Source organism: Sitophilus oryzae, unplaced genomic scaffold, assembly GCF_002938485.1.
Source record: "Sitophilus oryzae breed Bouriz unplaced genomic scaffold, Soryzae_2.0 scaffold_1274_pilon_pilon, whole genome shotgun sequence".
Classification (NCBI taxonomy): Eukaryota; Metazoa; Arthropoda; class Insecta; order Coleoptera; family Curculionidae; genus Sitophilus; species Sitophilus oryzae.
In genome coordinates, this window is record NW_022145920.1 from 2,216,581 (window position 1) to 2,243,330 (window position 26,750).

A 26,750-nucleotide genomic window follows, 5' to 3' on the forward strand; every position below is an offset into this window, starting at 1 on the left:
CCAACGAGATGAAACTACCCGTCAAATATTACCAAGTTATATAATAATATCGCCATATTGTTTTTTCTCATGCTGACATAAATGTGAGAAAATTTTATCCAGTTTGTATGTCAATGGAAATTCTTGCTTTGCTTTATCATCGCCATTACAAATGATTAATTCGACGCGAACGAAGTCGCTGGTACACGCTAGTTAATACATAAAAAGCATCGTTAATTAATACATAAGAAGACAAATATATACAAATTAATACATAAGAGGCATAGTATGTATTTCTGTTGATCTTGTGAGCCTAAAATCTTTTTTTTTCGTACTTTACAAGCGCATTAACACATTCTTTGTCAGCAGACTAAACCTACATACTTTTATGCATCGTTCCATCGTATTCAAAACTACTAAAAACAAACTAATAACTCAAAACTAAGAAAATTTCGGATTAAAATCAAAATTGTATTGAAGTCAATAAGCGTTTCATCAGGTTGCGTATTATAAATATGTACACCCAGCGTGTGGCGTGACACGGCATGTTATAACGTGACGTGTAGTGCGTTCCAGTGGTTCCAGCCTTAAATACCTATTAGATAATACAAAGTTTATAGCTCACGCCGCGCCGCCTAATATCTCATGTGAATTTAAATGCTAATAAAGAACAAACTTTACTATATTATTTTTATTATTTTATAGTAATATTAAAAAGTAATGAGTAATAAAACCTTTAAAAAATCTATTAAGATGCAACATTCGCTTCCTTTTTTAAAACACAAATTCCGTCCAGCGTTGGTGCAAAATGTGCAAACTGATCAGTTGCTAACTCTGCTCTTTCTGCAACTGCCAATAAAACTGGAGTTGTGTGAGTGTGTATACCTGCTATTGTTTTGGGGGTACCTGATAAAATAATGAAAATAAAATTTTCAGTAAACTATGAATAAATTTAAATGTTCCCTATTTATATAATAATAATAACTGATTTATTTGTAGTGTAGAAAGTGTGCAACAATATAATATGCGTATTATGGCAAATATGTATAGGTTAGGTACCTATACAAATGAAGTTTCGCAAATATTTGCGTTTTTATTATAGTACAGGATCCGACTACATGATTATTACGCTCTTCGTAGTTTTAACCAAAACCTAATTTTTACGTATATTTATGAATAGGAAAATACACTTTTCACAGGGTGCCTATCAAAAATTGACGCAACTAACGGTTTCAACGTTTCAAAGTTTTTCCTACGAACCCGGCAATAGTGCGTCGAGCATCTGTAGCTCCTATATTAAAAAAACTTAGGAATTTTGTATAAGTGCCAAAGTAAAGTATATACTAGGATTTATTTCAGGAAAATATTTATTTTTCTACAGGGTGGCTCAAAAAAGTATGAGTGGATCGGGATGATTTTTTAATGTAACACCCTGTATATTATTCTTTTATTAGATGGAGAATTATAAAATGGACATTTTTAATATTTAAAGTATTTCAAAACTTTAAAGTTGAAAGAGCCATATATATGTAATAAAACGCGAATATTTGCGAAACCGTTAAAAAATTTTCAAATACTTTGAGTATTAAAAATGTTCATTTTTTAATTCTCCATCTAACAAAAGAATAATATACAGAGTGTTCCTTTTTAAAAAAATCATCCCGATCCACTCATTCTTTTTTAAGCCACCCTGTAGAAGTTAAAATATTTTCCTGAACTACATCCTAACACATACTTTAGTTTGGCAATTATACAAAATTCCTAAGTTATTTATTATAGGAGGTAGAGGTGCCCGACGCACTGTTGCCGAGCTTGTAGGAAAAACTTTGGACCGTGGCAACCCCTAATTGCGTCAGGTTTTTGATAGGTACCCTGTGAAAAGTGTATTCTTCCTATTCATAAATATACGTAAAAATTAGTTCTTGATTAAAAATACGATGAGCGTAATCATTCAGCCGGATCTTATTACCTGCTTTTCCAACAACGTCGACAGCTTGACCCACCCTCACAGTAGTTGTAACGACTTCAAGTTTTTCATCTAAAGTAAGTAACCATCTGGGCTGAATAGACACAGCAAGACAATAAAGCAAATAATGCGATTTGCCCAATATCAATGAAAATGGATCAAGCAGTGATACAGCAATGATCAATAGCCCTTAAAAGATTGAATTATATTGTGAAGTTAGTTTTATCACTTTATCACTTACCAGCCATTCCAACTGGGTCTAATAACATTCTATCGGTGTGTAAGGGGTTTAAAGTGACAGTTCCTTTACCCATGTGTACCAGCCCCTGGGCTATACGAACCATAAATAATTGCGAGGGATTTTTGGCATGGAAAACTGCTAACTGTCTTAGACCAGAAGACAATCGGGCGTTATTAGTACCTGAACCAATTAAACCCAATCCAATAATGGCATTACAAGCTACTTCGTCGTCAGAATCATGAGAATACTTAGTTAAAACGTCCAAGACCGGCAATTGAGGATTTGAAATAGATGATAGAGCTATGGCGAGTGGTACGGCTTTTCTTACCGAGGGTTCGCCGTATTTTCCCATATGACCAAATATCCTTTGAACCATCTCCATACCTGTTAAATCAATAATAATACATCGTATGTTGCATAGCTGACCTAAACATTCGAAATACCATGTAAGTATATTTTATAAAAGTGGCCAACAGAATTTTCCCATTTTATTTAAGAGGAAATCTTTTATCAAACTCTACGAAGAACTCATGAAGAACTCTTAAAGAACTCATGAAAATATAGCAAATATTTCATTTTGAATATTTCCTACAAATTTCTTTTTTAACTTATAACATACGATAGCAGCTAAATAAATTGTTAAGCTATTTTAAGTTAATATGTATTATTATTTTAAGACTTTATACTCATATATTCTAATATAATATATTGTCTGTTCATCTTAAGGACAAGTTCGACAGACGACACTCAAAAATTTACAAAAACCAATTTACCTTCGAATAGAAATCGACTGTCATCGTCAAAATATATTAAATTCTCATATAATTTTATTAATAATAATTATTAATATAATTATATGAGCGTTGTACCTATTTCTTCACCAAATGACGCTGAAGCTACAGCCAGAGCAGCTACAGCTTGGCCCATACCATAATCCCAATCAGGAATTTTCTTACTTTTGCCTTTTGGAATTTCTTTGAGCTTAGGCGTTTCTTTAACTGGTTTTTCTTGTTCAGTCGGTTCAAGTTTTTCACCTACCATTCCCAAAAGTTCCTGAATTATTAAAACATCTCCAGTACCGGCATACGAACACATCAACAACATGGTCTGGACGGCGCTTTTAAATGGCTCTGGAAAAACCTGAAAAAGTTGTGTCTATTAAAAATGTTACCAAAATTTAATTGTAACAAAAACCTCCATAGCATTACAAGAAACATCAATAGCATCTCTTGCTCCGAAATAACATAAAGCTACCCCTAATCCCATTAGTTTCATATAAACCGACTTTAAACATTCTGGATCGGATGTATGTTTCTCTATCATAACGTTCAGTATGTTTGTTGGTACTTCATTATCATTGGTACCTAAAGATATCAATCCACATGCCAAACTAGTAACAGCCAGAACTTCCAAGGACTTTGAAACATTTAGGGCAGGTAGAATCAAACCTAGCACATCATCACGTTGACTTCCTGTGTAAAAATCAGATAATGGTAATAATAAAGATATTATAGTTCATTACTGGTAAGTACCTGCATAAGCCAGACCAATACCTAGGATAGCTCCAATTTGGAGGACCTCATTATTTATATTGACATAGTCGCATAATAACGCTAGAGCTGGGTCGCATTCGTTTTTTACTCTACAGTTTACAATTCCTAAGGCCAGTAGTGCACCCGATTTAATATAATCTTCTGTAGAATACAAATATTTATCGATGGGTGTTAAACCACCATCCACGTCCCATAAATGTATAAGACCAAGCGAGGCGGTAGCGCTCAGCATCCCATGTTCTGAAAATGTGAGAAATTTAAAGAAAATTAGCCAATAGAGGGTGGAGTTCGAGGTGGAGTTATAATATAAAGCTACACTGACGACAATTTAATAAACAATAATTCAACACTAACATTTTACTTCTGTAAAACTTTTAAGATGAAGGACGATTTCAACAGACGACCCAAGTAGCATTTTTAGACACAAAATCGAAACAAAATCTCTGCTGAGAAACATTGAGACACAGTTTTGTCACATTTTTGATAGATATGTTTCGTAACATAAATCGCTTTCCGGTTCAAGTAAATATATCTAAAAAGTATTTCTTATAATTTATATATTTTGTAATTATACAAGGTGAGTCTTAAATAAGTGCAAATATTTTCAGGTCTGGTCTGGTAGATTATATAGAAACATATCTTCTTCTTATCTTTTTTCAAACAAGTCCAAAATAACCGAGTTAAGCTTGACAATTAAAAAATATATATATTTATATGTAATAAATTTTGAGAGCTACCTACCGGATTATTGCTGTATTTGCATCCCCATTGCTTTGATTTATGTGCATCCCCTTTAGAGCCTTAACCATGGTAATATCGGAGATTAAGAAATTATATTATACCGTGGAAAAATTTTCGGTGAATAGCAGTTCTCAAAAGTTTTCTAAAATATATAGGAAAATTTACCACAAAATGGACGATTTTACCGACCAAACCAAACATCTTTTTTGGAAAAAAAATCATCGACGTGTTGTGTCGAAATATACCACCGCTAAAAATATTTGCACTTATTTAAGACTAGTGATGGGATAACTCGAGCGAAAATTTGCTCGTGTACTCGATTATTGAAATAACCGACATCGCTCGATTATGAACGAGCGATGCAAGTGACGAGTACCAAGAGACGAACGCAAGCGATCCTAGAATGAAATAAATTGAAATCCGATTTTAATGTGACATACTCGATAAAAAGCCCAGCGATTTTTCTACATACATTGCAGGTAGCAAATTTATACGACGCCATATATACCGGGTGCGTCTCAAAAGTGGCTCACCCCTATTAATTTGTTTATTTTTTTAGATAAAAAAATGAGATTTGGTATGTTAGTATATGACATAAATTAGGATTGATTGACGTATTCAATTGTTTTCTGTCACTTGCTGTTTCACCGGAAATGACTACAATTTTTGATTTTTAAATGGCACCCTCGGTATTTTCTTACTTTATTCGATAGAAAATGACACTCTAAATAGAATGACGTATCATATGTCAACTTTTGACATATTCGCTCAAAAGCAAATTGTATTTTAAATCTCAATCTAAAGTGCCATGTCTAGGGTTTCACGAGATTCTCAAAATTCGAGATTTCTCGTCTCGTCTCGTCTCGTCTCGTCTCGTCTCGTCTCGATTTCGAGACGAGATTGAGACGAGACTGAGAATTTTTTTTCGAGACGAGATCGAGTAAATGACTTCGAGATTTTTCGAGATTTCTCGATCTCGAAAAACTTTAGATGCTGCAGTAACTCAACAGCTCATAAAAGGCTAGAAACATGGAAATAAAAACTATATTGGGAAATATTTTCTCGTACAATGTTAATTTACATTTCTTTATTTACAATTATTACAAATAATCAAAAGATAACTTCCCCAAAACTGTTCGATCAGTCGGTCTTTTCAGAATAAAGAAATGCCGTAAATATAATATATTCTTGTTCTTATGGCACCATTTTTGTATAAATTTCACTATTAACTCCTATTGAGTTAAACGAATTTAAGTAATTTCGAAGAAAAAAAGTTTTTCAATAAAAAACTGTTCGAGTAAACAAAAATCAGTTTGTTGCACAACGAAGTAAAAATTTTAAACTTACGTAGGTAGCTAGGTAAATTTTAAACCCATATGGATAAAAGACTAAATTAAAAAATTAAGGAATCGTTTTGATTTTCGCTTTTTAAAACAATATATTTTTATTTTTGGGATTTTAGGCCAAAGTCTGCGTTTTTTAGCCGACCATACCGACAGGTATGGTAGGCTATTAATATCGGCAAAAAAAAAAGTTTTTTTTGTTACACATGGCTTTTAATCCATACCATACCTATAATACCTTTTAATCCATACCATACCTCTATATTCTATAACGTAATTTTTTAACAGAAAAAATTTACCCTATCTTTTGGTGCACACTTCATAACATGATATTTTTAGCCGACCATAGGTAGGCTATTAAGATCGACAAAAAAAAAGTTTTTTTTTAAATCCACTCAAAGTGAGTTATTTGGGTCATAAATGACCTAAATACAAAATATTTCTGTTGTCTGTCTGTCCGTCTGTAATGGTGTCTGTCTGTCCGTCTGTAACACGATAACTCAAAAAACGCTAAACCGATTTTAACCAAATTTGGCACAAAAATACTGTGGCACCCGAGAATCTGTCCATTAGTTTTTGGTGGGGGTGGGGTGTTGGTAAGGAGGTATGGGAGGGGGTTAAAAATTTTAAAAAACCGTAACTCCAAAATTACAGTACCTAGCAAAACGCGGTTTTCAATTTAAGATTCGGAATAATATTTGCAACAAAATTTGTAATAACATCAAAATCAGTCAAAGTCGCAGTTTTTGAGATAAAAAAAATTTAAAAAATTCCTTTACTTTGAAACTAAAAGAACTGCCTACCAACTTTTTATTAACATATTTTAGTATGGGCGGCTATACGTGCCTCCCGGCGCCAATTTTTTAATAATAATAAATCAGTTATTTATTTTCGAGACTCGAAATTTCGAGAATCTCGAATCGATTTGACTTCGAGAAAAACATCGAGACGAGAGTTTGTTAATATCTCGTCTCGATGATCGAGACGAGACGAGAAATTGCCTTCGAGACGAGATTTCTCGTCTCGATGAAACCCTAGCCATGTCTGTGTTAAAAACACTAATTTTTAATCAAGGAGCTTTGGAAAAATAGATTTGATCGTCTAATCGTCTCATGTTTTTAGTGTCTTGTCCTGGCCGGTTAAATGATGCCCAAATCGTATTTTTGATCATATCTCAATTTTTTTCAAATGGAACGAGGGTGGCTCATTAGCATATTTCGAAAAAGAATTTTTTTACGAATAATTTGATACCACACACTTGGTACTTCGAGTCAAATTGTCGTTATGAACCGCATGTTACAATTTCAAATAAACCATATGCGAAAATGTCAAAAGTTGACATGTGATATGTCATTCTATTCAGAGTCTCATTTTCTACCGAATAAAGTAAAAAAATACCGAGGGTGCCATTTAAAAATCATAAGTTGTAGTAATTTCCGGTGAAACCGGAAGTGACTGAAAACAATTAAATATGTCAATCAATCCTAATTTATGTCATATACTAACATACCAAATCTCGTTTCATCTGAAAAAATAAAAAAGTTATAAGGATGAGCCACTTTTGAGACGCATCCGGTATATTTATCCGTTGCGTATCTGAGGAACAAAATTTTACGACCTACATCGACAATGCTTCGAAATAAACTAAATTAAGCGATCAAGCGAATCGCTCGCTGCTTACCACTTGCCGTTCATTACCGAAAGAATATGCCCCGCACCTGCGCACGCAACTTACTGCTTGGCGCTTGGCGTTAACGAGTACTGCTTACAACATGCGACGGGTGAAAACCGTATTTTTAAATACGAGTGATTACCGCTCGAGTGATCACTCGGTTATTGCAATCGCTTGATACTCGAGTACTCGATTATTGAAATTAATCGGTTTTTCCCATCACTATTTAAGACTCACCTTGTATATACACAAAATTATAATTTCGTGTATAAATGTGATTATAGATATAATATTTTTACTCTTGATAGGATACTTCCTTTTTTGCTTTATCCAACTCATAAACATATCCACAACAATAAAATAGAATAGCAAACATGATTCTGGCCGTTTAGTTAGTAGCAATAATTTTATCTTAAATAGGGTATTAAAAAATTAAAAAAACTAGAGAGGAGTTCACTGTTTCTAATGTTGCTAAAACAATAACAACAAGACGATGTCAGGATAGGTACATTAAGTTTATATGCTATATAAAGAAGAAATAGTCAGAGAATTAACAAGACTGAACATGTGAAAGGAGAAATAGTTAAACAAACGAATCGTATCCCCAATCGACATTAATTGGCCTTCATAACGTTAACTATATAGTTTAATCACTTAACCCCTTTAATCACTTCCTAATTTTCTAAAGTATGATTAACCTTTTTTTAATAATAAAAACAAGATAAAGTTAGGATAGGACATGTAATAGGAGTATATTTGCCTTGTACAGCCTCTCAAATATGCCGTTCGGATTCGGCAATAAACTGTAGGTCCCGTGTACTTGTGAAACACTGATGACACACATCACAAGTACATGCGAGAGGTAGCCGACGCTCTATATCGAGTATGGTACTGTAAGAAGAAGAAGGACATGTAAAAGGAGAGATTGTTAAACGAATTCCATACATCATCAACATTAATTTGCCTTCATAACCATTTACTAAAGTAAGTACCTCTCTATAATTACTTCATAATTTTCTAAAGTATTATCACAGATTAGGTATACTATATGTATACAGATAAAAATCTTATCCCTAATTCGTGGTACGAAAATTGTTTTTTATGACGATGTGCAAACGAGTAAAATTTCCTGTGCGCAAAAATAAACTCGCGTAAAATAACAATAAACATATTTCCTTTACGTGAGGTGGTATTAACTCTCTTCATTTATAGTTATCGGATCGGAAAGAATTCTGTTCTCGTCGCGTCCGCCATTTAAAATTAACCTAACTTTGAATTTAAAACTTTGAAATTGTTTTGTTTACTAGGTATTTTAAAATTAAAGGGCTAAAGTGCTTATTTCCAGTGCTTTATTGTTCAATGTCTGCCAGTGGGTTTAGGACAACAAGCAACAAATTCTCTTAGAAGGGCTAAGTCGTCATCTGCTGTAAACCTAAGCCTCTTTATAGGCTCTTTAATATTGGAAGAGGTGGAATCCATATTTTGGATTTATTTAATTAAAACTAATCCCAGCTACTTAAATATCAAATTACCTAATAAAACTAAAGTAATAATTCAAAACAATTCAAACATAACCTAAAAAGATCTCGCCGGCCGGCCCCGGTTGTCAAATACCCGCACATGCCCATGTAAGCAATTTTTGAACGTTATTTAGAAATAGCGCTTGGTGTAATTGATCCACAAATTATGTCAGGCGGTAACGTTATTAGCGGGTGTTGCGTTAAAAATTGACTCGCGCATATCGTAACCATGATAAGGTACGCGTAAATACTGCCAGAGACAATACTGCATGACGCCGGTCACTGTACCGGCCAACTGTACCGGTCAGGCGCTGTGCACAATTTTAGAGGCCATATATGCGCAAACTAGTAACCTAAATAGTCCCCGATTCCGAAAATTGGAAACACGAAAAACAATAAAGAAAAAACAAAGTTTATAATCTGTATAGTTTGTGTGCATGATACAAAGAAAACAAGGTATGATCGATAGCGGTTCCAATTTCGTTAAGTTTGCGCATACCACCTGTGACGTCATACGCCATACAAAAAAATATCCATATTGTTCAATTGCCAATAATAAAAAAAGACCTAAAATAGGGAAGAATTAGGACATAACCCCAAAAGTTATATCAAATCATCGAGCTTGACATTTGAAAAATTATTTTCACCTTTTTTGTGTCATCTGTTTGACAATTTGAAATTGGCGCGCGAAGTTTGCCGACCAATGGTGCCGGTTATCACCTGTGACGTAATGACCAACCTGCGCAATATCATACCTTGTATTCTTTGTATCATGGTTTGTGTGTATAATTATTAACCTTTCTTTAATAATAAAAACAGATGAAGTCAGAATGGGATTACTTCACATGTTATACAAGTGTCAAGAGATTGAACATGTAAAAGAACAAATTGTTAAATGAGTGAAACACATGCCCAATCAACATTAATTTGTCTTCATAACCGTTTACTAAAGTAAGTACCCTTTAGTTACTTCATATTTTTTTAAAATATTATTCGCCTTTCTTTAGTAATAAAAACAAGATGAAGTCATCATGGGATTACATCACATGTTGTACAAATGTCAAGAGACACACTGAATATAAAATTGAACATGTAAAGGAAGAGATTGTTAAACGAACGAATCACATGCCCAATCGACATTAATTTGCCTTCATAACCGTTTACTGAAGTAGGTACCTCTCTTTCATTATTTCATAATTTTCTAAAGTGTGATTAACCTTTCTTCAATAAAAAACAAGATGAAGTCAAGATGGGATTACTTAACATGTTATACACATGTCAAGAGAATCAATCAAGACAAAACTTGTGAAAGGAGAGATGGTTAAACAAACCAATCACAAGACTAATAAACAATAATTTACCTTCATAACGTTTACTAAAGTAGGTAGCTTAGTAGTTCTTTAAATACTTCATAATTTTCTAAAAAAATATAAAAAAGAAATAAACTGTAATTTACCTTTAATAATAAAAACAAGATGAAGTCAGGATGAGTGCATAAATTTATATGTTATACAGGGTGAGTCTTAAATAAGCGCAAATATTTTCAGGGGTGGTATATTTCGACCTCAGGATTTTTTCGCAAAAAAAGATGCTGAAAATCGTGCATTTTCTTTTAAATTTCCCTGTATATTTTTCGAAAACTTTTTGGAACTGCCTGTTCACCGAAAATTTCCCCTCGGTATAATTTCTTAATCCTTCTCTGATATTACCATAGTTACGGCTTTACTCTATAGTTACGGCACTAAAAGGGATGCAAATACAGAAAAAATCCGGTGGCTCTCAAAATGTTCTAAAAAAAATCAATTTTTTTAAAATTCTCAAATTTAAATAACTCGGTTATTTTGGACTTATCTGAAAAATGGTGAAGAGAAAATATGTTTCTTTTATCGAGATCTACCAGCTCTGAAAATATTTGCACTTATTTAAGACTCACCCTGTATAAATACCAAGAGACACAACAAGACTGAACATGTAAATGAGAAGATCGTTACATGAAATAAATCACATGCAAATTCGATGTTAATTTGTCTTCATAACACTTATTAAAGTAGATACCTCTTTAATCACTTCATAATTTTCTAAAGTATGATTCACTTTTCTTCAATAATATGAAAAAAATTAAGTCAAGATGGGGCATTAAATTACATGTTAAAAAATGTCAGGAAAAACAAAATAAGTGAACATGTGGAAAAAGAGATGGTATATCGCTTTCTAAAGCAGGTACCTCTTCAATCATTTCATAATTTTCTGAAATATAATTCACTTTCTTCAACAATAGAATGAAATCAAAATGGGTGTATAGTAAACAAATCTCAAGAGAATCAATTCATCAAAATTAAACATGTGAAAAACGAGACAGTTAAATGAACGTATCGCATGACCAATCAACATTAATTTGCCATTATAACGCTTAATAAGTAGAAGAATACCTCTTCAATCGCTTCATAAATTTCTAAAGAATTTTTCGCCTTTCTTCAAATAAAATAACAAAATAAAGCCAGGATGGGTAGAGCATGGTATACAAATCTTAAGAAAATCAATCAAACTAAACATGTGAAAGGATCGTTACATAAACAAATCATATGCCCAATCGACATTAACTTGCTTTTAAAAGAACTACAAGTAAACATGATACTTAGTAGTGGCCAAATTGTCTACTTACTACATTTTTCTTAGAAGATTAAGTAAATTCACACAAAGGTTTATCACACCCTGGAAAATTATGAAGTAATAATTGTTAATAAAAAAATTGGAAACTATAAACTTAAATACAGGTATGTAAACTTCAACTAAAACAACAAGTTCCAACCAGAAAGGTAATAAGTAATATTAGTTCAAGTTAGAGATGGGGTTGTTATTTTACTATCTGTTATCACTGATACTGAATCGTCTGAATTTAAAACACCACAAATGTAAATGGCATTCCCATAACTTCAACTTTTGGTTCAAATATAAAATCTAACGGTAGTGTAATCAGTGGCGGACTAAGAAGGGGGGCGGACGGGGCGGTCCGCCCCGGGCCCCTTCTTCTAGGGGGCCTCCAAATCTTAATAAGTAATTTTTTGTTCAACTGGCAAATAAGGCCAATATGTGTTCAGTAGTTATAAAGCAATTTGTAGTTAGAGTATGCAAACTATAAGTATACGCAAACTATACACAGTATAAATGGAAGCAGATATTTACTTAATTATCAATTATTAGGCCCCAGTATTTGTCAATGGCATTTTTCTATTTACGAAATTAAATCAAGGGGTAATTTTCTTTGTTTAGAATATCGAATAATTATTATTTTTTATATTCGAATAATTATTATTTATTCTTGGACCTAAATATACCGCGATTTTGTAAAGGGTCCCTTACAAAATCGCGGTATTTACCTAGAGCGGTCGCGAAAGTAACGCGGCTTATATGTGGAACCGGTATTCCCATTACTTTGTCATCATAAATTACCATTAAATATATACGAACATTCGCTCGGGGATTGTTTTATTACATCAAATTGCATTCGTTTTTCAATTTAAAAGTATTATTATAAGCTTTAAAAAAATTAATGTTATCGTTTTTGAGGCCTTTTTGGAGCTGGGGCCCTTAATCCTCTGTTCGGGGCCCGTCGGGTCCCTACGTAAAAACGGCACTGCCGATGAATAACATATTTATATCTACAGAATGTAATTAACTTTTAGTTTTCTTAGGATTTTTTTTGGGGTAAAATTAGTTAAAAACTACATTTTTATGTTTTTTTTTTATTTTTTTTCTAAACGGTATGGATATTTAGAAAATTATAAAGCCATTTGACAACAAGCAAAAATTCTTATGAAGAACGCATTTTTTTTCAAAAAGTCAATAATAAAAAAGTTTTTCCTCTTGTAAAGACAATCCGGGGACACACTGACTGTAATATAGAGGGTGTCCCAGAAATAAGTGCAAGTATTTTAACTGGTAGTATAGTTCTACCCCAGAAACATGCCTATGAGTTTTTTTTCGCGAAAAAAAAATTGAAAACTCGAAATTTTTTGAAAAATTTTTTGGGAATTTTTTTAGTTTTTAGTTAAAAAACATAATTTCTTGTTAATATGACAACATAGGTATTAGATTATAAATTTATAAGAAAGAAAATCCAGAAAAGATCCAGTGGTTCTCAAAATTTTAGGAAAAATATTTTTTTTTTGACATTTTTGAAGTAATTTGAAAAACGATAAAGAAAAAATATGTTTCTTTTATCGAGATCTACCACGCCTTAAAATACTTGCACTTATTTCTGTGACACCCTGTATATATATAGTATATAAACCCTGTATATAAATACTTGAAATTTGTCAACCATTATACATACGTCATTCAATCTTTACAAAATGTGCAGACCGGGGCTTTGTGCAAACCATTTGGCTTTGCCGCCCCGGGCCCACGACAGGCTTAAGCTTTATTTTCATGCATCCGTTGTCCGACGATACGTTGATACGATATTAATTTTATTGGTAGAATTTAAAGACTTCGGTTGGTTAGTAACGGTTAACCAATCGAAGCCTTTAAATACAACCAATGAACTTAATATCGTATCAACGTATCGTCGGACAACGGAGCACGAAAATCAAGCTTTAGTCCGCCACTGAGTGTAATGGAGCTACGTGGATATTTTAAAGAAAATAATACATCTTTGATTGTACATGCAACGCTGGTGGTAAATTTTTTTAAAGTTAAGCTTTCCTCTAAATGGGTGATTACAAAATACTTTATAAAATACCCGAAAATACCCACTCTAAATACCAACTCTAAATCTCATACAAACAAAAAGTGTGAAAATCCAATCACCTTTATTTCTATAAATCCATTTGTTACCAGAATCATTTGATAGAAGCTTATCGGTCCCAAAAGCAGCGTTAACGAAACCGTTTACAAAGGATGATGCCAAATTTTGCCTGGCGCTATCCATATTTTCGCCCAATATTTGCAATCTTGGTGGCAAAGGTTCTAGCCAAGTTTTGTACACATCTTCTGGTAATTTTGGTTCCATGATATCTAACTAAAAAATACACTCAGATGCAAAAAAACACAACAGCGAAATTTTTCGTCAAATTTAAAGTGTTATATTTTTGTTATTTTTAGCCCTATTTGCATGAACTTTTTAGCAAACTGTGTATAATTATCTGAACTTTAAATCGTAAACTCACGTCAACAAAACGTTTTTTGGAAACTTTTGGAAATTGACATATTATAGATCAGGATTAATCAAGGGGTTGTTTTTTTATCCTAACTTGAAAACATTGAAAACACACTGTGCAATAATTTCGTGTGTAAATTTTCCTAAAATATAATTTTACGGTAAGAACCATGTCTCCTGAACATTTTGTTTTTCGGATCACGTCAATGCATGCTTTGGCTAATGTTTAAGAGCGAAATGAACTGACCACGATTAATTTGCAATTTTTTCAGTTATCATTACTTTTGATGTAATTTTTTAAAAAAACGAGATGGTTTTGTTGACTATTGTCGTCACGTCATATAAGGCTGCATCATATTACGCATACCTCTGTACTAAATTAAAAAAAAAACGTTAAAGACCAACGATATAGTCCTGGTTTTAATAAATATTAATATCGATAACAGAACTAACGATAATAAGGAAAACATCTGTAATACTGTAATACTGAAGTATACAAACAAAAAAAAATAAAAAATACCCTAATACTTTGTATTGCCTCTCCTGGCTGCTATAACTGCCTGTATACGTTTGTTCATACTGTCATTGAGGCTGCATATATCATATTGCGTTATGTTTTCCCATTCTTCTTTAAGGACCAAGCGAAGTTCATTCAATTAAGCTGGTAACAGCTTCGCGATCTCCTGCTAAGCATTTTCCAAACGTCGAACATAGTAGTATATAGTTCACAATATCACCAAAGCTGCCTTGTCATATTGAAAAAAAACATTATAATTGAAAAAATTGCAAATTATTGGTGGCAAGTTCATTTCGCTGTTAAAAATTAACAAAGGCATGTATTGACATGATCCAAAAAAGAAAATGCTCAGGAGACATGGTTCTGACTCTAAAATTATATTTCAGGAAAATTTACACACGAAATTATTGCACAGGTTGTGTCAAATTTAAGGTAAAAAAAACAACCCCTCGATTAACCCCGAATTATTATTCGGGTTAATCGAGGGGTTGTTTTTTTTACCTTAAATTTGACACAACCTGTGCCAAATACTTAAGTTTGTAAAAAACTGAATTTACAAATTAAAGTTGATATAATTATATATAGCTTGCTAAAAAATTCATGAAAATAGGGCTAAAAATAACAAAAATATATAACACTTTAAATTTGATCAAAAATTTCCCGGTTGCGTTTTTTTGCATTTGAGTGTACATAGTTTTATTGAAATCAAAAATAAGAAAGAATATCTACCTCTCTTGCCAAAGACAAGAAGTATGCGTTTAAGTGACTATTACTGGCAATATTATTTATTTCCTCACATTCAGGTATTTTCTGATCGAATTCTAAAGGATATAAATGCCTAGCGCATATAAAAGCTAACTGGTATAAAATAAGCCTAAAAATAAAAAATAAATTGATCCTTATATTGAATGGTTAGATATAGAGCTTAGCTACTTGTCTCGGCATTTTTTAAATACTTGGTTTACAAGTTCGTCATTGTTCATTTGTAGAGCTATTATAAGAGATTTGGAGTACTCCCCAAATTTAATATACTGGTCAAAGGCTAATTGCATTATTTTGGATCTTTCGGTATCGTCGACATATTTCGAGCACGAGATTAAATAGTAGCACATTCTTTGATAAGTATTGGAAGCAATATAATTCCCCAACCATTGTAAATTGTCTATTTCCATCAATAAATCGCAAGCTTGAATTTCGGCGTGATGAGTGCAATTAAACTGAATTATGTCGTGGATAAGAGGCATCAACATGTTTTCGCTAACTTCGCAATCATTTTCAGACCACTGCTGTACTATTTCAGATTCCAATTGTCGAATATATTCATGGCCCCAGTCGCCGATGTCCTTCATAGTACCTTTATAAAAATAGAAGTTGTAAATGTTTATTGAATTAATATTTAATGCATTTTAGAAATAGAAAAGAACAAAGAAGTATTTACTACTAAACACAAATAAGAAAATATTTTAAGCTCTTTCAATTAATTATAATCAATAATGAAATAAATAATCGTATATTAGTGGCAATTCTTTATTAAACTATTTTTTATTAAACGTATAAAAAATTGGTTTCTGAATTTAACTTCAATTATACGGTATAAAGTCTTAAATTTAGTAAGTGCAAATATTTTCAGGGCTGATAAATCTCGATAAAATAAACATATTTTCTCTTTACCGTTTTTTTTTAAATAAATCGACAATAACCGAGTTATAATTTTTAAAAAAATTGTTAAAATTTTGAGAACCACTGGATCTTTTCTGGATTATCCTTCTTGTAAATTTAATCTACCACCGATGTTGTCGTATTATCAAAAAATTAAGCTTTTTAACAAAAAAAAATTCCCAATTTTTTTTTTAAATCCATATTTTCTATTTTTTTTTTTGAAAAAAAACCTCATAATCGTGTTTTTGGGGTCGAAATATACTACCTAAAATAAATTCAACCATGATTTCATGTTTTTTTTCAAATTTCTCTAAAACGGTATAAAAATTTGGAAAGATATAAACGGGATTAACGATTTAAAAAACAAGCCAAATTTTTTATGAAGAATCCATTTTTCTCAAAATGTCAATAATATAAAAGTTTTTCCTCTTGTAAAGATAATCCGGAGACACACTGTATATTGTTTCAAAAAAATGGAATTTTTTTTAATTTTCAGTTAAAAAATAAAATATTATCTTGATAATTTGGCAATAGAGGTAGTAGATTAAATTCATAGGGAGGAAAAAAAAACAGAAAAAATCTAGCGGTCCTCATAATTTAGGCGAAAAACCACAAGGAAATATATTTGTTTTTGTCAAGATCTACATTGAAAATATTTACACTTATTTAAGCTTCGCCCTGTATAATAGTTTTGCATACAGGGTGGCTCATTAGTGCGAGGTAATCCAATATCGTCGTCGTTGTCGAAGATATGAAAAAACGTTTTATACAGATGTTGAATGGTTTATAAATGAGCATATCCTAAAAATACTTTGTTGTATACGGGAGGTCACAAAAAAGTTATGATAAAGTTTTAAGTTTTTTTTTAGACTGCACCCCCAATTTTTCTGTAGATATTTGGATTCAGCATAAAATTCTGCATCTAGTAGACTATTGAAGCACTATGTCGTGTCGCCATTCTATTTCTCATTTACTAAAACTTTGGTTAAAAACACTATATCTGAAAAGTGGTTAAAAACTGCAGGGAATTTAATTTTTTTAATACTTAATTATACTTTCCTAAACAACAAGGGTAACAGAATAAACCCGCGAAGAAAAATTTACAATATCTCATCAGCAAAATAAAACACTAAATCACCACAATACACCAAAACACTTTTACTTTTACTGTTGTATGTTAACCATGATTAAGACTGACTAGTAAAAGTGTTTTGGTGTATTGTGGTGATTTAGTATTTTATTTTGCTGTGTAACACCAAAGGTTCCAACCCCCAACTGTAATTATCTAATCAGGGTAATTTTTATGGTCTCGTCCACATCGCAATATATAAATTGCTATATCTCATTTTTTAAATTTTCAATCATTTTCAATATTTTAAGTAGTTTATTTTTCTCTATTCTTTGTATTTTTTTTGCTTCCGACGACGGAAGGAGATAAACTTTCCGAAACGTTAAGCATTTTTTTGTTAGTTAGGCAAATTTGTATATCTTTAAACCTAATTTCTGACAAGTAGTTTCCGTTTGGGATTAACGCAGAAGTGTTTACATAAAATAACTATTTTATTTTGTAGATTTTCTTGCAGTGGCGAAAAACCCATACCTATAGGATTTTTTTGGATATCCTGTATATTATTTTTCTTTAAGATGCAGAATTAAAAATTGAACATTTTTGGTATTTAAAGTGTTCCTAAATTATTAAATTACTAATTAACGGTTTCGAAGATATTCGCGGTATTATATTACATATGGCGCTTATTCCAACAGTAATTTTTTATCAAAGCCACCTAATATGATCTTTGTCTGGTATTTGTTGAAAACCCCATATCACAGACTAACCTAAACACTAATTTAGTTTGTGCCTTTGATTAAGAAGACTAAGGAAGGAGCATAATGCTATCCATGTATTCATGCATGGTGGGCGGAAAAGGCACCATAAAAGCTCTCTAGGGTGGGGATCCTTGACAGTTCTGTTTGACGATTCATTTGACACATTTGAATTTGATTTGAAATTTTGTGGATTTGTCAGTCTTCACGGAGCTTATTTTATGTTATTTATTATTTATTCTACTACTGATAGTTGTATAAAGGTAGTAAATCTAGATGGAAATTGTGGCAGAACTTAAATTAACAGTGTTACTATCTGATTTATCGAAAAAGACTCTAAAATAGTTGGTTGATAGCATGCGGTAGATCCTCGGCAAAAAATTGATGACAAATGGAACAACTTTTCACTGAATAGTGGCTATAATATACCTTAGGCATTAATGTTATAAATTCTTGAGTGTCAAAATTATATATTTTTCTGCATTTGGCTTCTTTGTCGCAGCTCAAGATTAGATATAAAGTTGATACGTTAATTAAAGGATTTGGCTTACCTGCTAGTAGCATGTCGGATGTTTGTGTGTCTTTAATTATAACATATTTTTATTAAATTATATATTTTATAACAATTTTAATAACTATTCTGGCAATAAAACAACAAATTATTGAGTCTACCCCACGTCTACCCTACATCATAGTTTTACATTTTTTAAATAAAATTAGAACGACACTGATAAACCGGAATTTAAGTCGGCCATATTTGAGGCCCATCGCGGTGTACCTAAGATTTTTGATATGCTCCTTCCTTAGTCTTCTTATTCAAAGGTTTGTGCCCATATGTAATATAATACAGTTCCATCAAATATATGCAAAACCACTAAAAATTTGGGGACACTGTAAATACAAAAATGTTCATTATTTAAGTCTGCTTGTTATTATCTAAATGAAAAATGATATACAGGGAGCTTGATAATGATATACATAGCTGCATTTAAAAAAAATAGAGATATAGCATTTAAATATTCCGATTTTGGTTTGGTCTCCAAAAAACACACTGTATAGGACAATGTAAATTTTTCATCTTGGATTTATTCTGTTATCCTTAGTGCTTAGGAAATTAATGCTAAGTATTAATAAAGTTATATTCACTCCAATTTTTAACCACTTTTCGGAAATAGTGCTTTTAGCCAAATTTTTAGTAAATATGAAATAGAATGGCAGTACCGTATATAGGTTGATTCTCACTATACCTTCCGTTTCCATTCCATATCCGTTCCGTATTTTTTATTGTATTGACGCTATACATAAGCTTTCGTTTCGTATCAGTTCCATACTTTTTACTGTACAATTTATATCATTATGAAAGTTTTATTTTAAAAACTTGTATCTTCTGAAAAAGGTAATAGATTTAATTAAGAGGTGAAAGAATAAATAATAATCATCAAAATTTTAACAGAGCTGGTACAAATAAATGTAAGAACTTGACAACGCTGTTTCCGATACGCTTCAGTCCATCCGCCAAAAAAATGTATGGAAGAAAAGGATATGAAACGGAAGAGAAACGGAACGGATAGTGTGTATTGTCCTATTCATTTACATGATATAATATTTTATGTAAACGGACGGGAAACGGAAGGGAGCTGATATGGAAGGTATAGTGAGAATCAACCTTAATTGCTTCAAAGTGAAATAGTGTACAATGTGCAGAATTTTATGCTGAATCCAATTCTTTATAGAAAAATTGGGAGTGTAAATTAAAAAACCTAAAATTTTTTCATAACTTTTTTTTTGTGACACCCTGTATACAACAAAATATTTTTAGTATATGGATCATTATAAAACATGCAACATTTGTATTTAAACTATTTTCATATCTTCGAAAACAACGACGATATATTGGACTTCCTCACACTAATAGGCCACTACTAACCATGACAAACCAGACTAGAGTATAATAATACCCAAATTCGATTTTTTTACAAAAATAAATTGAAATTGTTAATAGGAAAATTGGTTTATTTAAAGGACTTTTATCAGCATATTCATTTCTCTATATGATAAACCTATACGAGCTTAGCAGCTACTTAGAATGTCAGAAAATTTGGCAAATATGATGCCTACAAAACTATTTTTTGACAACTTTATCATATTTTTTGTCGTAATCAAAAGAAACGTATTTTTTAAATATTTTTTATATATTTTATTCTCTATCTCGACAAGTTATCTTAGCAAATACATAGTTGAAAGTTTTGCAGTTTTGCTTTTTCTCGATTAATATCTTACTTAATATTAATAGGTAATAAATTTTAATACACTGAATAATTTAAAAAATCACATAGGCTAGATGCGACAGTATCCAAAACAAATATTGAAATCAACTCATTCACTCATTTCTTTGACTCATTCAGAAATATATTTTATAAATTAATAGAATCCACTCACCTAAAAGACAATATTTTAAGCACTCCTTATTTCTTCTGGCTTCTTCTCCACCTCCCGTACCCATTGCAAGTACCGAGATAACATCAGCTAAACTATTTTTTATATTACCCTTTGCCATATTTTTGTGACTCTCTTTGAGAAGATTATAACTGGGTGCCAAATACTTTAGTGGCTTTGGTACAGACGTCATTGAAGTTGTAGATGTTCTTATCAAATATTTCAACATTTCTAAAGCCGAGGGTATAAGTTTAACATCAGTTCCCTAGAATAAGTTTTTATCTTTATATGTAAAATAGAACCGGGATATAAAGCTTACAGTAATTTTGTCCACTAGAAGTTTTAGTTCGTTTTGCATTTCTTTATCTTCTTCGTACTAAAAAAATATTTTGATATAATTTTTATTATGTCTCTTATATTAAATTACCTCTTCCTTTACTATGGGCCTCGCAGAAGCACTAGCAGTCATTTTAAATGCTTCTTTATGATGAGTATTTTAATGATGACTTGGACTTTTTTATGACAGTTATGTTTATGTTGCCTGATGCTGCTATGAATTTGACGCAGTAAAATAATAAAGGTTCTTTGAAATAATAATAAATTTCTCTTTAAGATTTCATTAAATTTGATTTTAAACAAAATTAGGTAACATTTTTAAATTTACAAATATTTGAAGTGGCGGGCAAGTTGTCAATTATAATGATGACGCGCATACACCAAACATACACTAAAGGCGCGTACACATCAAAGAGACATTGCAAACCGGGATTCCTAACGTTTGTAAATCCTTGCAGAGTCCCGCCGTATGTATCGTGTAAAGAAAGAAAATTGATTTCTAGAAAAAGCATTATTCTTTCTTTGCAGCTCACAAAGGTTTAAAAAAGCTTTCGCTTTAAAAAAAATAGACGCTCGCATTCCATGTATCTTTTTCTATTTTTCTTTTTTATTAAATGCCACTTTATCACAAAAGCTAGACGGCAATTATTTTTTTAATTTATAAGGGGGTATTTTTTAAACGAAAGCTTCTTTAAACCTTTGCTAGGTATAAGAACAAATAGCTGTAGATTATTTAAAGAAAATATTTGAGAAAGTATTTACTGTGATATAATCCACATTTAAGCTCACACAGTTCTGGTTTTGATTTATATACATATCCACCATAATGCCAAAGAGCACTCCTTTCCCAGCTCAATATTATTTTTCTATATAAATTTTAAAAACAAAAACAAATGATCCGGTGTCAAAAAGTGCGCAAATGTTTCTCCACCCTCTCTCCGCCGAAAACACTTGACATATTTAAACAAAACATACATACAGTACGTCTGTCCATTCTGTAGCTACGGGGTATCCGTGAGAGGGGAAAAGATATTCTCTCGATGTTTTTCGTAAAAAAATAGACGACGCGTCCCATCAATAAAAATTCGACAGATTTGCAAGTAGCCAATAAAATGAGTGGGCGGAGCGATTTGCGGTGACGTACTCGTCAAGTCGACGAATAAAATATATTGTTGTTTATTTAAATGTTTTTTGTCCGCATTCCTTTCATAGACACAGATCCAGCAGACTTACTGTACATATACTACATACTGCCATTACACGCTGACGAGTATTTGACACACATCAGCAGATGGTCACGCAATGCGTTTTCCTTCATGAGCTTTTCTGTGACTGAAAAGCCCGATACGTGATGTTATCTGTCTACCGCACTCCAGACGTTCAAAAATCTCATTGCTTTGTTGCCCCTTTACTTTTTGGTTGTCGCTGTTAACTGACTTCACAATTTTTCTCCATTCCGTTCTATTGTGAGCTGCCTCTTCCCACTCATTCTGCTTGTTAATACCCTATAAATTTTCGTGGAAAATATCCTTGTACCTTTTGAGTTGTCTACCCGGCCTCCTTTTACCGTCTACAAGCTCACCGTAAAGCAGAGATTTTGGTATGCGGTTTTCTTGCATTCTGCATACGTGACCAGCCCATCTTAAGCGGAACTTTGTAATCTTGACTTCAATACTCTCGCAGTAAGATTTTTCAAGGACCGATACATTTGAGACATGATGGAACCATTTTATTCTTAAGAGTTTGCCTAAGATGTCTCTGTTGCAACTTGTTTAATGCGTTCATGTGTCGGCGGTCCGGCACCCAGGTTTCGCTTCCATATAACTTGGTGGGAATTATTATTGCTCGGTACACTGCAAGTTTCGTTTTTGTGCTTAAGTCATGACTGTAGAAAACCCTGTCTTTTAATTTCCAGAATGCTCTTGAGGCGCTGCTAATCCTTGTTGAATTTCAGAGTCGATATTGGCCTTTTCCGAAATCAAACTGCCGAGATAAGTGAATTCCGCTACATATTCCAGTAGTTCTAGTATTTTAGTTTTATCGATGTTCAGCCTAAGTCCCAAAGCCTCATATGCCTATGTATATGTGTTCAACATTTCTTGCAATTGCTGTAACGTATTTGCAACTAGAGCACAGTCATCAGCGTATTGAAGTTCTGTGATGAATTTTGTACGTGTTTTTGCCCTGAGTCTTTTTATGTTGAACAGACCGCCGTCGTATCTGTATCTAATGCCCAAACCTCTCTCCTGCAGTTTGCTATAATGGAGAGCGCTGCCATGAATATATTGAATAGGAGAGGCGCTAAGACACATCCCTGCCTAACGCCTGTGTTTGTTAGGAAGGGATCGCTCAGTGATCCATGATAATGACACCCTTGATTTGTTATTGTTATGGAGGCTTTTACACAATGTAAGAAATTTTTTGGGTACTCCGAACTTTTTCATAATTTAAACAAAAATAGACCCTTTGGAGTACCAAGACCAATTTCAGCAAAACTCTGAAAGCTTTTGTAAACATTTGGGTGTGTTTTCATTTGTGTACATTTGAGGCACTCACCGACGAAGGAGAGCGTAATTGCGTAGTTGTTGGAATTCAAAACGGCTCGACGAAACAAGTGAGTAATCAAAGTGCCAATTCATAATCAAAAAATTAAATAGGCATATACTATGAGAGGTTAGACTATAATTTGCAATATTAATGATATACTTGTTTTAATCAACTAGTGCTTAAATTTTTTATGAACAACTTCTAAAATTTTTACCTTTAAAAAAATTATTAATTGTTTTCAGACATTGTGAATGATCGTAAACGAAAAAGTATAAAGTGTAATTGAAACCACTACGTTCCAGTAATTACGAGGTTCTGAAAGAAGCTTAACGCTTTCAGAATAATATATAAAAAAAATTTCGTATACTCGCTATTTAAACCCGTGTATTTGTATACAGGGTGGCGCACCTCATTCGCCTCGATTGATTATACGAAAACGGAAAGATGTAGAAACAAAATATCTTATGGGTATATGTGGGGACGTAATGTGCACAATTTAAAATTATTTTGAAATGTACAGGGTGTTTCAGAACTAGGATCCATACCAAAGTTATATTTTTTCTTGTGGAACACCCCATATTTTATTTCATTTTTTGATTCTTGGGCCCAAAAAAAGGTATTTATTATAAGGGTTAAATATGTTTAAAATCTTTGGTTTTTGAGATATTGAAAGATATTTAAATTTGCATGCTACAATAGAATAGATTATTAACGCCCTGTACATTACTTTTCAGAATTAGTTCTTGTGCTGAGTTTAAAGGTAGAGATATAAACTCTACAGAAAAATGTTGTTCCTTCCTTAAATGTATACAGGGGTATTAAAAATTGCTAGTCTATTTTAAATATTTATTTTTCATAAAAACTTCGTTATTTCAAATGCAACACTATGTATTTTTTTAAATAAGTCGAAGCAGATTGAAATGCTCTTTCAAACTATATTAGGGTTTCCTATACCTATCTGGCTCAGATTTTGAATAAAAAGCGATTTTTCAATAAAATTGTAATCAAGATGGCTAGTGTTGTCATGGCATATTTCTAGTGACAGTTAGTAGCTATTTTCAAAATCGAAATTAGTTTATGTTTATAGACTTATTTAAATTTATACCAGTTCATTTTTATTTAATTTACCTACAATAGTTTAATAAATAATATTTATTAAATATGTGTTTATTATTCTGTCAAAAAAACAAAGAAGTAGTATTTGAATTATTTTACGATGACTTGTAGATACATGGATTTTCTATAAAAGAGCCAATTATGGCAAATTCATTTTCTTCACTTCCGACGACAAGAATCCAAAAATGAAATAAAATACCGGGTGTTCCATAAGAAAAAATATAACTTTGGTATGGATCTTAGTTCTGAAACACCCTGTATATTTCAAAATAATTTTAAATTGTGTATGTTGTCTCCCCACGTATATCCTTAAACTATTTTGTTTCTACATCTTTCTGTTTTCGAATAATCAACCGAGGCGAATGAGGTGCGCCACCCTGTATATGTACTAGTTGTTTACGATATTTTCCGATGGTGGCAGCACCGGCATATGACCAAACATATCATATGACCAAAGAAGCTTTGACATTGACAATTAAAAAAACTAATGTGGTTTTCCGTAGGAAAGGGTTAAGCTGGAGTCTCATGCATCCGAAATCCGATGATACGACATCCGAAATTTGAAGTTATCCTGTGAAATAAAAAAGGCCTGTCACATACATCCGAAAGTTCGTTCCGAAATTTGACACTTTTGACATTTTTCTGCTGTACTGAATAGAGATTCATGTCATGTTTTATTGGAAAAACACATAAAAATAACTTCCTCGCCAAATATCCCGAAATTGCCCACTTCCCCCTAAACTTGTTTTTAAAAATAAATGTTTTCAAAAAAAGTCAGGTTAAAAAACACACGATATCGTACAAAAGTTAAACAAAATTTAACTTTATACGACGTCGGACGATTAGTTAAAATTATCGGATAAAAATTGGTGTCAAAATATTTCTACCAATAGGAGCACCGTCGGATCGTCGTGTCATCCGATTTCGGATGCATGAGACTCCGGCTTTAAGCTTGATTTCCATGCATCCGTTGTCCGACGATACGTTGATACGATATTAATTTTATTGATAGAATTTAAAGACTCTGATTGGTTAGAAAATAACGCAGTTTTTAAATCTATTGCATTTTCATGCCTCCGTTTATCGGATATACGTTGGTGCCTTTTTATATTTTCGTTTCCATACCGATTTTACTATTTTACTTATATTTTTATTAAGGTTAGATTAAATTTGTCAAAAGTGTCAAAACGTCCATTATCGTATGAACGGCAACGGACTTCAGTCCGTTGACGGACTGAAGTAAAATATTTATGGATGAAAAGTGGCGCGAAAACGCTATGACCAATCAGAGCACCGTCGGACCATCGTATAACGGATGCAAGAAAATCAAGCTTTATTTATCTATATATCATCCAAAGTATTGATCATAACACTTTTTGACTACATTGTATTTATATCATAAAACAAACAATTAAAAATGTTCATTAAGTATTAAAAAACAAATAATCTGAAAGAATTTTTTTATTTAATATATACAGACAAAATATTCACAAATTCTATTAAAAGGAGATAACATTCTATGCAATTTGAAGTACATAAAGAGTATATGAACAATTACTGTGCACATGCGTTAAAGCAAGCGAGAGGTACAATTTTATAGCCAAAACAATTCAAAGGACGATTTTTTTATTTGACGTGGAACAGTAATAAAGAACACATGAATGAAATCACCACAAAGATCTATTTATAGAGTATTCAGTAATATTAAATAAAAAATATAACAAATCTTTATATACATAAATTATTAGATATAGTGTATTTTAATAACAAGATGTTGGAACTGCTGCAATATCTAGCTGTGCTCTATAAATATATATATTTATACTATCATAATAAGCCTAAAATTCAAAACAATATTAGGCAAAAATTTAAAATTTATATTGCAAAACTTCACTTAACTCTAAGAAACTTTTCTCTATATCTTTGAGGGAATTCAGTTAATTATAGTTTTAAAAATTATCATCCAAAACATTAATAAAAACAACCAATGTATAATATAGTTTATTATAAAAAGAAAACTTGATTGACACTACATAATTTTTAAAAGATAGATATACAGGGTGTGCCAAAAAGTATACAATCTTTTTATTATGGAGTTATTAATAAAATGTTTATGCGGATTTTACTTCAGCAATCCAACAA

The 26,750-nt window shown here is 32.0% G+C and overlaps 1 protein-coding gene across 1 annotated transcript; it reads right to left on the bottom strand.

Moving 5' to 3' along the window:
- Window positions 1-712: 712 nt before the first annotated feature.
- On the bottom strand, window positions 713-21,309 carry LOC115874333 (26S proteasome non-ATPase regulatory subunit 2-like). The gene is made up of 12 exons (XM_030889445.1): window positions 21,037-21,309; window positions 20,929-20,985; window positions 20,613-20,874; window positions 15,624-16,044; window positions 15,420-15,564; window positions 13,825-14,035; window positions 3,719-3,979; window positions 3,381-3,658; window positions 3,056-3,326; window positions 2,187-2,570; window positions 1,949-2,134; window positions 713-885 (listed from the first exon to the last, which is right to left on the bottom strand). The coding sequence occupies exons 1-12, from the start codon at window positions 21,076-21,078 to the stop codon at window positions 728-730; spliced, it is 2,676 nt and encodes an 891-aa protein (XP_030745305.1). The 5' UTR covers window positions 21,079-21,309; the 3' UTR covers window positions 713-727.
- Window positions 21,310-26,750: the final 5,441 nt, after the last annotated feature.